Consider the following 12,392-nt stretch of genomic DNA (forward strand, 5'->3'; position numbering starts at 1 on the left):
CAAATAATTACTCCCATTTTGTGGGTTGTCTTTTAACTCTGATAGTGTCTTCCGATGCACAGAACTTTTAAATTTTCATGAAGTCCAATTTGTGAGATTGATTTGTATGTTTTCATTTCATTGAAATTCGGAACATTTATTTTAGAGCTGGAGGGAATTTTGAAAAGTGAACTGGTATTCGTCCTGACAGGGCAAAAGAACCAATGGTGATCACTCTTGAATTGATTGGCAACATATATTATAGGAAGGCAACTCTGGACTTGTATTAGTGGCCTTGGACCCTGTCTACTGTTAGGACTGCCTCATATAGGATTACAGGTCCTAGAAGCCTTAAAAATGTTTTACCTGCACGCTTAGGGTGAATCCATTGCCAAAAAACTTCAGGACAAAAGTTGCTTTCTCCAAGCGCTGCCTTTTTGTGTTATTAAGTTCTGTATGTTACTCAACGTTAGCAATTTTGTCACTGACTGCTCCTAGTAGATGTATGGAATGTTCATCTGTATGTATATTTATTATTGAACTTAGAATTAATGTAATCTAGAGTCTCAAAGCTCCCAGCTGGTTCCGAATGTAGTACAGCATAGTGGGAAGCACGTGAGCTTTGGAGGCAAGAAGGTCTGTGTTCAAACCCCACTTGGGCACTTGGTGTCTCATACTGTAGATATGCTGCTCAACCAGTGTTCAAGTTCCCTAGATAGGGCGCACGTGCTTCACCAGGCCGCTGGGAAGACTGGAAGAACAGATGGAAAACACACACAGCACGAGGCTTCCGGTGGCGGTAGCTAGCAACACAGCGTTTGTTAGAAGCGGAGCTCCGCCATCTTTTGTGCAGGAAATACAAAGAAAACAAGTAGCACTGGTTCCAACACATTTATTCACGTACCCTGTTGTGTGAGCGGGAGGTGCTTTTCACTTCCAATAATTGAATTAGGTTATAACAATTAAAATTCCAGAAGGCAAACTAGTAATTTATTGGTGCTCATGAGCATAAGTAAACAGACATGGTACCACATAAAGGAATTTTAAAAACACTTCTAAACTTTTGGTATAGCTTTGAATATGGACCAGTATACTTTGGCAATGGACCTCATAGATTTCCAATATGCTTCTAAATCCCATGGTTCTCTTCAGACACAAGTTAAATCTGGATTTAACTTTTGAATTTTAGGAATTTAACAAAGATTCTTCAAAAGCTGGAAAAGGCCAACATTACTTAAGCCTATACTTACCACGAACACAAAGTACTGCTGCTAAAAAGAAAATGGTGGGCAGCAGTCAACCGAGTGCTAGTTTCATTTTTGATTGCTTTAGTATTTTTTGAAAAGAATTGACCTCAGCGGGCTACAGAAGCTTGTTATTTCCGAGGAGTTTTAACTTCGTAACCTTTCGTGGACTAGTTAAAGGGACTCAGGTCTCAAGAAACTGGACGGCATTATCAGATCGGACCTTATGTGTTCTCTATTAGAAATAGCCGGTTCTGAGAGCCTGCATCGTATGGGACGTTTACTTTCAAGAATGCCTCTATCCCTGGCTTCAGATCGTACTTACGTGATATTTCGAGAGGGCTCTGTTAACAGATGGGTACTCACTGCTAGGGCGGCATGTAAGAATGTGCTGATCACCAAGGATGAGATTTTACGTTACATTAAATTAAAATTCTATACCGTTGGAAACATACAAGATCAGGAGTTCCTAGATCCTAGAAAATATTATGGCTAAGGAAATAGAGAACTCAGGAAAGGGATCCACCTCCAAGAAACTCAGTAAAACAGAATTAAGTGCCCTGTCTTAGGAAACAGTTTCCTATTGATCAGGAACTGGGACATCATACATTGTTTCTTTGGAGATTAAAGTGCAGGCTATGAAATGGCATAGAAAACAATGCATAAAATAGTGCAATCTCAAGGTGCCATGGTTTTTGCTTCTTACACATAGCCTCTGTTCATATGTCCATCTTTTCTAAAAAAAAAAAAAAAATCCAGCTATAGCGACACCTTTAGCTTATTTATTTAGGCATGACTCATACTGTTTTACCCACCTTCGGGGCTACATAGATTATTTCAACATTTTAACAAGTAGAATAATAGCGCATACACCTTGAAACTACTAAATAGAGATTAAGGCAAGCCCCTGTAAAGTTCAGTATTCCAAAAAACACGTCTTACCAAAAAACAAAAACAAAAACAAAGCTGCTTCTAAAACCGGTGGCTTTAGACCAGATGGCAGCCCGACAGTTTTTAAAACAGTCCGATGCATTATGCTCCGTCTGCGTCTGCCTCGTCACTTCAGGCTCTGCACCGCGACAAAGGAGCTTGAAAAGCAGCAGGTTCTGTAACCTCACGTCCTGAAAGAATCTGTATTTCGATTACGTGAAAACCAAGCCGAGTCCATGTGGGAGAGACGCGGGGGGCCCTGGGTGGGTGAGGTGGGGGCAAGTCCCCCTCGCTCCTGACGCCTCTTCCCCTCGGGTCTGTGTCGCGGGCGCTGCGCCATAATCGAGTCACAAGTGGGAGTGACCCGCTAACACAGAGAAGCCTCCTCTGAGAAACAGCCAAGGGAAGAGGACCCGAGGAACTCATGGCATCTCGTTCCAGGACAACATGACGCTGAAGCCGCTGGTGTCTAACCCTGGGCAAGATGGTTCCCGTTTGGGAGGCTAGTCTGCAACCTTCCCATGGCATGTCGGTTTTAGCGGATGCAAATAATTAGTGATCTGTCGAACCCTAAATGCCACTATGCTATCCCAAAGCAAGTGTAACAGCTATCAAATCGGTCAAGGCCATAGCCTAACGTGTTTTTTAGCAAGATGTCTTAGGTCAGATTTAAGACTTAAACAGACGACTGAACTGTAGTGCTTTCTTCTCCTACTCTTACGGAACATTCGTGCATTAACAAGTGCAACTCATGGGCCTTCTGGACAGTTACGAGCGAATCCTGTGTAAGTGTGGATTTTGAAACAGAAAATCTACCTTCTGATAGTGTGGATGCTTCCTACGAAAGCCAAATACTCATGCTAACTAATGGAAGATTCTACATACATTTAGGGTGTCTAGGTGTAGTTTAAAAAGAAACCCAGGAACTTTAAATAATTCATGAACAACTGCTCATCATCTGAGGTTGTATCCCTTTGATGCGTAAGGATCCTACTTTGTAAACCTGTAAACATGTTACCTGGTTACTCTAAATAGAGTCTTCCCATTACCGGGAAGGCAGACTATTCACGGCCATGAGTATTCCAGTAGGCCTGCTCCAGAGTTAGGACAGTATGGCTAAATCCTAGGATTACAAAAATGACACCTGCCAAGAAAACAAGTTCCAGACGGGGACTTTTATGGATGACCTTGGCTGACAAATGTTTTTTGGAAATTGTTTATTTTAAAATTACCTTCCCAACAAACCATGAAACACTTGGATGTTATATGGTGGGTTTTTTTTTGTTTTTTTTTTCATTGAAAACATACTACATTGTAAATGGAGTTTCCAAGTCAGACAGAGAATTGATCAAAATCTAAGGACAGTATTATGGAAGGACAATCTTAAAAATGGGTAAGAAAAAGTTTTGTTTGGTGAGGTTAAAGGATGGATAACCGTGTCATGGTGGACGGGTAAAAAGGGCGGTAACCTTGTGCTTTTATTCAACTAAGGTACTTACCAAAACCTTAGGTTTTATGCAGGTGTCAAACTCCCACCTGGACGGGGATAATTTTCTATATTACACCTAAACCTATTTTAAAGAACTGAAGCCCAAGGCAACAGTTGTTGACAGTTGATAAAAGAACTTATCAGTCAAATAATAACTACATAATTTAGTACATTAACAGAAAACGAGGACAGTAATAGTTGAAGGTCTCAAAAATATACAAGTGGGGAAAGAAACCACTGCACACAATCTGGAGGTTGTTAAAGTGACCGCTTAGAAGTGTGAACAGTGCAAGACATGCTTTTCCAGTTACACGCTCAAAACAGGAGTGCAAACGAAATTAAAGCTTTTGTTTAAAGTTGTAGGATAAGGAAAGCTTGAAATTAATATTTAAAAGCTTCCCTCAGGTCATCCCCCAGAAATGAAATGATCAAAATGCTTTTTCATAGTAGGATTTTCTTCAATGAGCATTCTTTCAATGGCAAAACTGCATCCCATAAGCTGAGTCCCCTGCTCACACCCGTGGTGATCACACTGATCCATGAACACACACGGTGGTGAGTAAGGGCCACTACCAGTCCCCAGAGGTCCGACACTGACAGAGCCTTGGAGTTCGGGGTTCTGCCTTGGCTACTGTACCTGAACCCTACAGAGAACAGGGAAAGCGATGAGCTTTAATGCTCCCTCGCTCCCCTAAAACCGGAGGACAAAAGGACTAATCCCTCCCTGGAGGCAAGCTGTTGTGGTGGTGGAAGATGTTAGGCGCTCAAATAAACTAACGCTGCTCTAGAAAGTGGAGAAGTAGAGAGGTTCAAGGTCAATACCAGTGCAAGAGCTTTTTACGTGAGCTGACTAGGCGATGCGTGCATGCATCCATGCAAATGCAGGGCGTGGCCCCAGAAGAGAACTGAAAACATGTGTAGAACAACTGGATAAGTCCCTTGCCAGTAGTTTATAAAAATATATAGTCAATACTGTAGAGGCCCCTCCTACAGTCAACACTATGGAAGTCCGTTTTAGTTACCCATTACTTCGATACCAAAAAGCATTTACTACTTTTCAGACATTCCAGACAAAGGTCACTTATAACAAAAAGTCAACTTTTTCTTTTTTTTTTTTTTTAAAACAAGATACTGTCCATTTAAAAAGTAGGTCTTTTCTTTCAAGTGAAACAGGACATTTTCTGTATTCAACTTAACTCCTAGTCTGTCCAGACTGGTTTGTTTCAGATCCTTCTGTAATGTGCATATATGCAAGAACAAATAAACTTACTTTAAACATTATCTGCACAGAAAAAAAGTTAACTCCTCAAAACATGATAGGACAGGTCTGGTTAGTACAAATCTATTGCAAAGTAAAAAGGTTCTGTGCATCAGTTCAACCAGGAGAAGCGGGAGAAGACTGTCCCAACTGTGAAGAGTTCAAGCTGAAGTTGTATTCTTTCTGAAAGACCAGAAGCCTCCGGGGCGTCCTGAGGTGCGTAACTGCTTCAGCTGCTAAAGCCACGTCTTCCTCTGGAGCCAGGACCCTCCCCCCCTTTACTTTCTATTCCGGAGACGCTTAGATTTCCTAAGGGAGTCTATGGCTTCAGCTGCCTTTTTCCGTTTCCGAGGAGACTCTTCGTTCTGCCCAGCCCCTGAGGAGTTTCCCACCGCGCTCTCCATGACTTCCCGCAGTTTGCGCTCCAGCTCCGCTAACCGCGCGTTCTGCTCGCCTATGATCTGGGTCTGCTCTAGCAGTTTCTGGTCCTGGTCTTGAAGCTGCTTCTGCTGTTCCTGCACTTTGGTGCGAAGCTCGGAAATTTCACGCCTGAGAACAGTCACACCGGCACCGTTTGTCTTAACCTGCTGCTGGAGTTTGGTAACCTCTTGTCGTGAAGGGTTTTGCTTAGAGAAGAGCTGCATTGTTGTGAGGGCTGCAGAAGGTCCCGGAACTGCGGAGAAATGGTTTTAAATGGTCATTAATCACTTAAAATGTCTCACTACCGGTAATACGTCATTAAACTTCTTTTGAAACTGAATATCCTTCTAAAATCACTTCCGATAATTTTCTCTTGGCAATCTACTTGGTTGAATGGATTAATCAGACACCCCTGTCTTAACAGTAAATGAGTCTGAATTCCGATGCTTGGGCTCATGTGCCAATGGGTGGATCGCCAGGAAATGGAGAAGGACATTTAGCGGCATCAACTGGTACTAAAACATTGGAGAACATTTTTAAGACCTACTAAGAAAACACAAGCAGTAAAACTAGAATAGAACTATTTTCTATCTTCTTTCACATGAGCAAATGTAAACATTCGAGTTAGAAGCACAGGTCTATCATGTTTTTAAATTCTCTCTACACTTAGCTCTATACAAGAGCTTCCACGTTAGCCAAACATGGATACCATCAAAAAGTGGGTTACATCACACACGATGATCATGAAGAAGTTCCAAGGTGATGCAGAAAGACAGCTTTGGAATCATTCTGTTTTAGGAATACTACAAGGTAACATCGGCATAAAAATCACTATCATAAACCAATAACGTCCTTTTTAAAAAATGTCTCTCTCCTTTTTTAAATACATCTTTTTTTTTTTTTAAGATTTTATTTATTTGACAGGGAGAGACACAGCAAGAGAGGGAACACAAGCAGGGGGAGTGGGAGAGGGAGAAGCAGGCTTCCCGCAGAGCAGGGAGCCCGATGCGGGGCTCCATCCCAGGACCCTGGGACCATGACCCGAGCCGAAGGCAGATGCTTAACGACTGAGCCACCCAGGCACCCTAAAAAATGTTGTCTCTTAAAGGTTTTCTAAAAGGACTAGATGGATCCATTCCTACCCTAAACCCGTCGTAACAATTTTCTCCTTGTACATACATATAAATATTTTCCTGGACTGACGCATTGTTCCTTCTCTGCTTACCTTTATCTCATTTCCACTAACACATCAAGGCTTGGATCAATTCTTACCTCTTGTGAACTCTTAGACCAGTCAACAATGGTTCTATCTTCCTTAAGGTCCTGTCTCTGCTACTCATTTGGCATTTCAATGGACCCTTCTTTAAAATATTTCTCTTGCCAATGATAATTTAACTTTGAGCCTGGGTATGTCTTACCTTTTGACACAGTAAGATCCTTGAGGGTGGACACCACGTATTACACTTACTTTTAGTCTCCACAGGACACAGTACAGTGCTGTGCGCATAATAGGTGCTCAATAAATTACTGATGTATGAATGCTGAGATGCCATAGGCTTTATGATTCAATTACGGACAGCCACTCGGTCACCCCACTGAGCACTCCCAGGGAGCTAACTCATCCAAACAGAACAAAATGTCTTACTAAAAAAGGTTTTCCTGATGTAAGGTATTTGCAAAGGTTGAAAATATTTTGACCAATCTGGGCACAAATCTCTCAGATTGGATATACTTTTTTTTTTTTTTTTTAAGATTTTATTTATTTATTTGAGAGAGAGAGAGGAGAGACAGTGAGAGAGTACAAGCGGGGAGGAGAGGGAGAAGCGGGCTCCCCCGCAGAACAAGGAACCTGATGCGGGGCTCGATCCCAGGACACTGGGACCATGACCCAAGCTGAAATGCAGACGCCCAACTGACTGAGCCACCCAGGTGCCCCTCGGATAGGATATACTTTTGCAAAAGAGCTACCACAGAAGCAGTGATAGGGTTCAAAACAGCCTTACGTACCCTGTCTTTTCCAAGCAGCAGCCAGACCCTCTAGGGGCTGAAATAATTAAGTGAATATTCCATGAAGAATTTTTTGGGTTTTATCTGGTATATTATAATTCTGTTTTAGCAAAATGGATATTAACTAGTCAGAAACATCAAAAAACAAACAAACAAACAAACAAACCCTAAACAAACAAACAAAAAAACCCTACATACATATTTGTGGCTTTTTACCCAGAAATTCTAATACATTTATTGTATGTCAATAGTTACGGATATGTACAAAGATACAGCCAGGGGATTGTTCTTCAAAGTGTAGTTCAAATACTGCAAATGTGCCTAACAGCAGCGGTCAGTTACACAAGTTACGGTCTGTGATCAATGTGTCCTTAAAAATCATGTTGCAGATACTATTTACAGACACAGAAAAGGGCTCGATGTATGATTAAGTGTGGGGGCAGGGAGCAAGTTAGGGAACTGTGTCTGAATGTTGCTTTACACTGAATACACCAACAAGAGTACCTGGAGGAGAGCCCATGAGTCTTCCGGACACATCTGATCCTGGTAACTTCCTCTTCAGAATGGGCACGATCTTCTCGTCAAAGTACTCCATCGCCATGGAGGAGATATCCCTTAACTCTTGAAGTACTTCATGAGCTCGTTGAGGGGCTCTGGTAGAATTGACGTATCTCAACACACGATAAATCTCATCAATCACCTAAAACAAGGAGTTCTCATTAGCACTTCCCATTGTGTTTTTAAAAGAAAATGACTCACCACTTCTTGTGCGATCCTGGTAAAGACCTCCGGGGTGACGGGACTGAGGTGCTGGCCCCTGGTGACAATACCGTCTGTCCCGCACGGCTCTGGGCTTGTTATAATGCTTCATGGGCCTCACACGCACATTTATTAAAATTTTCTGTATCAGGTGCTAGGGCTAAGGACTCAGGATGAATAAAACACAGCTTTTGCTCTGAGGGAAACCACAGGGCGACAGACGTGTAAATGGGTGATAGAAAAAGGAGGTACAAGCCGCTACAGAAACTGACCCAAACCCACTTCACTCCAGCCTGACGGTTTCTCAAAGCCCCGGGGACCCAGCCTGACTTCCTGCTCTGGGACCAGGCGCTCTGGCCTCGGAGCTTTTGTTTCTCTTAAACCTGCTATGGATTGGGATGAGGTCTCCTCGGATCCCCCCTCCCACTATCACCAAAGGGTAGCGAGAGACCCCTTTTCACTTTAAGGGTAATCGCAATGGGGAAGCACAGGCATGACGTACATGGGGAAGAAACAAAGTTCTGACCATCCTGGGTCCTAATCCTCTTGCTGGAATGTAGCCAGACCTTCCTTAGGCATTTTGGGCCTCAGCTCTAATCCCTAGAACTAACTGGTAAATTGCACCTGTAAACTAACTTGTACCATATTCTTATCTTTACTGTTTTTGGTCTTTGAGGTAATGGTGTGAAAGGTCTCTCCATTTGCTCAGGTCTTCCATTAGGAAAGGTGACATTTCTAAATTTTACTATAGAGAGATTACGTTAGTCAAGTGGGATAATCCACATTTTCAATAAAATTAAAACCATTCTCTTTCCTCTGTCCTGAAGTTATACTTGAAGGACAAGATGAAGGAGAGACGACCCGCACTGCTTCTACCATTCAGAGTGACTTGGGGTGGCAATGACGCATGTTAGGAAAGCATGGTGTTGACCCAATTTTCAAAATATTTCACCCTCCAAATGGGCTTAATTACTTTCTGAAAATTACTTTAGCAGCAAGAATGTAAGGGCATGATGAGTCTTGAAGTCTACTGGAAAGATCACAGGCCTTAGGCTGGTCACTTAAACTTTTTTTTTTTTTAATAGCTTGTGATTTTCTACTTCTCAGCACATCATTCCTGCAATCTTTTTTATTTATTTTTTTTAAGTTTTATTTATTCTTTTTAATAATGTCTATACCCAACGTGGGCCTCAAACCCAGGGCCCAGAGATTGCTCGCTCCACTGACTGAGCCAGCCGGGCGCCCCTGGTCACTCAAACTCTCAATGGCTGTTTCTACAGCTTTCAAATATGCTGCATGCCGAATCCCTCCTGAGCCTGAGGTGCTAAGATAATATTTTACAAAGTATGCTACCGACCACATACGGTGCGTCTCTCATGCTCGCAGCTCGTGTTAAAACAGGCAGCGTCGTAATACATGACATACCACGGACATGACTGAAGAGGGCAAGAGGGGTGGGGGCGGGGGGGTGTGTGCCAGGAAAGTGGGGGGGGAGCCAAGGGGGGCAGAGTGGGGACACCGAGAAAGGGGGCAGCAGCAAGAACAGATTGATTCTTCTTCTTTCATTTTAAAGGTTCATGGACCGTATATATTTACTTTGGGGCAAGCACAGTAAAAAGAAGAAATGTTCCCAAATAATACTGATTTCTAAGAACGTCTTCATATTGAAATCAATTTTAAAAGAAACAAAAAACACAACATTTTGGAAACATTCGATAAACTCGAAAGAGTATTTCTCAAAATAAGGGACCCATGTTCTTCAAAAGTGAAGATCAAGCTACACAAAGGAAGCCCAGAAGTATTCCACATTAAGGAGGTTAAAGAGTCTAGCGTGACCGTGGCCTGGGGTCTGGACTGAGAAAAAGAGCAGCTAGGATGAGTATCACTGATCAGTGGTGAAATCTGATGTGGGCTGTCAGTGAGAGAGGCCATCGTACCAAAGTTACATTTCCTGATTTGGTAACTGTGCTGTGGCTCAGAGAATGCCCTTTCTCAGGAAATACATCAGAATATTTAAGAATAAAGGTTCACAGTATCTCCACTATTTTGAAATGGTTCAGAAAAAAATAAAACACATACTTACAGAAGAATAAAAGCAAGCGGGACAAAAGGTAAATAACTGTGGGATCTGGATGAAAGACATATGGGAGATCCTTGTACTATTCTTGCAATTTTTGTGCAAATGTGAAATTGCATCAAGACGAGAAGTTACCCAAAAAGGAGAAGAGATTACAAAATGCCATCCCGCCATTCCTCCTGCTGCCTCCCTGGCCAAAACATTAAAAACCAACCAACAAAACCTAATTCTCAGATTTTCAGTTTGCTCAGGGAAATCTAGCCTCGTGACCTTGCATAATCACTTACACTGAAAATCCTGACTTTTGGATATCACTGGGTTTCAATAAGCACAGAAGCGTTATCAGGGCCCACTGGTAATGCCTTAATTAAGAAAAGGGGCTCACCGTGTCTTTCTTCATCGTATTTCCCAGAACAGTCAGCTGGCCTCTGTTTACGTGTGCTTCAGTATGTGTGAACTGCTAACATGGACCCTGAATTTACTGTAAAAAGTGTGACTTCTGTCAGATGACTTAAAAAATGTCCAGAGTGAACCGGGCACCTACAGCCTCTTAGTTCTAACAGAAGATGGACGGAATATCAATACAGTGGTCAAGGGTCGCTGCTGGGGCCCTGCTGGACCTGCAGCTGTTTCTGTCAATAGTTTTATTGGAACATGCGCACACGTGTGTGTTCCCCACATGCTGCCCACGGCCGTTTCTCAGAGCTGAGGAGCCGAGAGAGACCACGTGGCCTGCAGAGCCAGAAATGCATACTACCTGGCCCTTTACAGAAAAAGTGTGCTGATCCCTTTCCAGGACTGACAGTGGCAAACTGCCGACGAGTCTGAATTCTTCAGACGGATTTTCTTTTAATGTCCTTGTGATCATATGGTTTCTGTGTCCAGAGACCCCATTTTAACCCCTTCGGTGAGTAAGACCTAGTTTTTCACTCAGCAGGAGGGCAATGAGCCAGCCGTCTGGAGTTGGAGGGGACCTGTAGGTTTAAATGCAGAGCTGCGCCCCACCCTGCCATGTTAGCCCCACTCTCGGCGGTGCTTGGAGCTTTCTGGAGCCGGCTGTGCAGAGGACGCTGCCTCCCAGCTTCCCCGCGGCCCGTCCAGGCTTTAACTTCCTCAGATTGCTAAACCAGCCACCACTGGCCCGTGTACTTTCCAGCTTCCAGAAGTTTGTTGCTGTTGCTCTCCTGACTTCACTCTCGGGGTCTCCGTTTTTTTTTCTTTTTAAAATTAGCTTCTTTACTATAAGAGCAAGCTTTGGGAGGAAATCGAGGTAATATGTATTTAATCTGCCATCTTTAACCTATCACTTGATTCTAGGAGTAAATTTGACTACTCTTTCAGAGAATAATTTTATTTTTATTTTTAGAGCGGGGAGGAGCAGAGGGAGAGAGAATCTCAAGCAGGCTCCGCGCTGAGTGTGGAGCCCGACGCGGGGCTCGATCCCACAACCCTGAGATCACGACCTGAGCAAAAACCAAGAGTCGGATGCTTAAGCGACTAAGCCACCCACACGCCCCAGGAAATAATTTTAAAAATGCTTTTTTCCCAAGTATTAGTTTAAAATTCCAAAATTCTGATATATATCAGGCATTCTAATTTAAACTATAATGTAGATATTACCCAGGTTCACTTAAGTAGCTTGTGAAAGAGTAATCTGTGAATGAAATGTTTACTATAGACATGAATTCTACCAAAACTATAAAAATGAGTTCTTTTATGAAGTATGAAAATTCCTGAATTTTTTTTTTTAAAGAGTTTATTTATTTGACAGAGAGAGACACAGCGAGAGGGGGAACACAACCAGGGGGAGTGGGAGAGGGAGAAGCAGGCTTCCCACTGAGCAGGGAGCCCGATGCGGGGCTCGATCCCAGGACCCTGGGGTCACAACCTGAGCCGAAGGCAGACACCCAACCAACTGAGCCACCCAGGTGTCCTGAAAGTTGCTGAACTTTTAAGTAAAATCCAGAAGCAGGAACTGGGGGAACACAAGAATAACCTAATATAGAAACTATATACCAGATCAAGATTATATGTTACACTGAGAAAGAATTATAGTATTATTTTTTAAAGATCTTATTTATTTGTCAGAGAGAGACAGCACAAGCAGGGGGAGTGGGAGAGGGAGAAGCAGGCTCCCCACTGGGCAGGGAGCCCGATGCGGGACTAGATCCCAGGACCCTGAGATCATGACCTGAGCCGAAGGCAGACACTTAACCAACTGAGCCACCC

The 12,392-nt window shown here is 43.0% G+C and overlaps 1 protein-coding gene across 1 annotated transcript in view; it reads right to left on the minus strand.

The window, feature by feature from the left end:
* Nucleotides 1-856: 856 nt before the first annotated feature.
* Nucleotides 857-12,392, minus strand: part of FBXO28 (F-box protein 28) — a 29,505-nt gene continuing 17,969 nt past the window's right edge. Inside the window, 2 exon segments of the mRNA XM_032393938.1 lie at nucleotides 857-5,573; nucleotides 7,832-8,027. Of these exon segments, the coding sequence (XP_032249829.1) occupies nucleotides 5,179-5,573; nucleotides 7,832-8,027 (591 nt within the window). The 3' untranslated portion in view covers nucleotides 857-5,178.

Source organism: Phoca vitulina, unplaced genomic scaffold (genome assembly GCF_004348235.1).
Source record: "Phoca vitulina isolate PV1807 unplaced genomic scaffold, GSC_HSeal_1.0 scaffold78, whole genome shotgun sequence".
Lineage (NCBI taxonomy): Eukaryota > Metazoa > Chordata > Mammalia > Carnivora > Phocidae > Phoca > Phoca vitulina.